This window comes from Myotis davidii, unplaced genomic scaffold (genome assembly GCF_000327345.1).
Source record: "Myotis davidii unplaced genomic scaffold, ASM32734v1 scaffold1565, whole genome shotgun sequence".
Classification (NCBI taxonomy): domain Eukaryota; kingdom Metazoa; phylum Chordata; class Mammalia; order Chiroptera; family Vespertilionidae; genus Myotis; species Myotis davidii.
Window position 1 is genome coordinate 142302 of NW_006295743.1, and position 1202 is coordinate 143503.

Here is a 1202-nt window from a genome sequence, read left to right on the forward strand (position 1 = left end):
TTCTCATCTCCAAAAAAGTCCCAGGAAGGGCTATTTCATGCCCATTCTTAAGTCATCTCACTCTGCCCAAGAGGATGCCATCTCCCGCTTTGCCAGGTGGGGTGGTGGGACCGGCCCTTTGCAAGCCTTATGGGCTAAGCAAAGGGGTATTTTGGGGAAGCTGCACATTTTGCTCAATTCCCTCTACTATTTTTGTGCCCAAAGTACTTTTTGTTGAGGATAATGTTCAAAAGTTGTTCCTGTACACAGCAGGGTATGAAACCAGATACATTTCAACAACAGGAATATTTTGAACGAGGTTTTCAAGGTTTATTCTCCAATGACCAAAAAGTGTTTAAAAGTGGAACATACTATCTTCCGGTTAATCCAGACTTTGTAGCCTGTACAAAGCATTCACTTTCCTGAACCATCTGCTGTACCTCACAGAAGCCCTGACATAAAACCTCCGATTTTTCCTAAGGTTCCCCGTTAACCATACTATGCCCATGAATCCCTTTCTTTTGCATTAGAGCTATAAACTGCTTTCTATTTCCAGATGAACTTTCAAGAATGTTGGAACGTCTTCCCTACTCATCTTGCTTCTCTTCCTCCCTCTCAGGACTTACAACAGGCACCGCCCAGGCCAATGGTCAGATTCCCCAGGCTGCATACCCAGCGAGTGCTGTTCCTGAGGAAGCCCAGAGACACGTTGACACAGCTAAGGTAGGCCCAAGAGTAACTGACACACCTCTATCCAACCATCCCCTGTAAACCCACATTCCAAACCATAAGTGGTGTTCGAATAACTGGCCTTTTAAAAGAGAATACAGTAGTTAGTTCCAACGACTAAGGCCCTATAACTTCATTTAGATAATTGCTTTATATATTTTTTATCTTAAAACTACATAGGCTGGAATGGAAAGTTAAACCAACTGCCATCACACTGCTTTGGGGAAATGTACAATTTCTGTATTAATGCTGAGGATTGACAACTCTTTTTAATTTAGCTACATGTATCTGGCTGAAGCGATTTTCTTGTTTTAGTCAATGGCTTTAGACTCTCTGAAAGTGTCCTGGGTTTTTGTTTTTTTTTTTAATATATTTTTTATTGATTAAGATATTACATATGTGTCCCTGTCCCCACATCACCCTCCACGCCCCCCAACCCCCCGCTCATGCCCTCACCACTCCCCCGTTGTCCGTGTCCATTGGTTAGGCCTCTA

The 1202-nt window shown here is 43.0% G+C and overlaps 1 protein-coding gene across 1 annotated transcript in view; it reads left to right on the forward strand.

The window, feature by feature from the left end:
* APBB1IP (amyloid beta precursor protein binding family B member 1 interacting protein) overlaps window positions 1-1202 on the forward strand; it is a 109759-nt gene that overhangs the window by 104021 nt on the left and 4536 nt on the right. The window contains exon 13 of the mRNA XM_015568244.1: window positions 599-702. Coding sequence (XP_015423730.1) covers window positions 599-702 — 104 coding nt within the window. The remainder of the gene's footprint in view (window positions 1-598; window positions 703-1202) is intronic.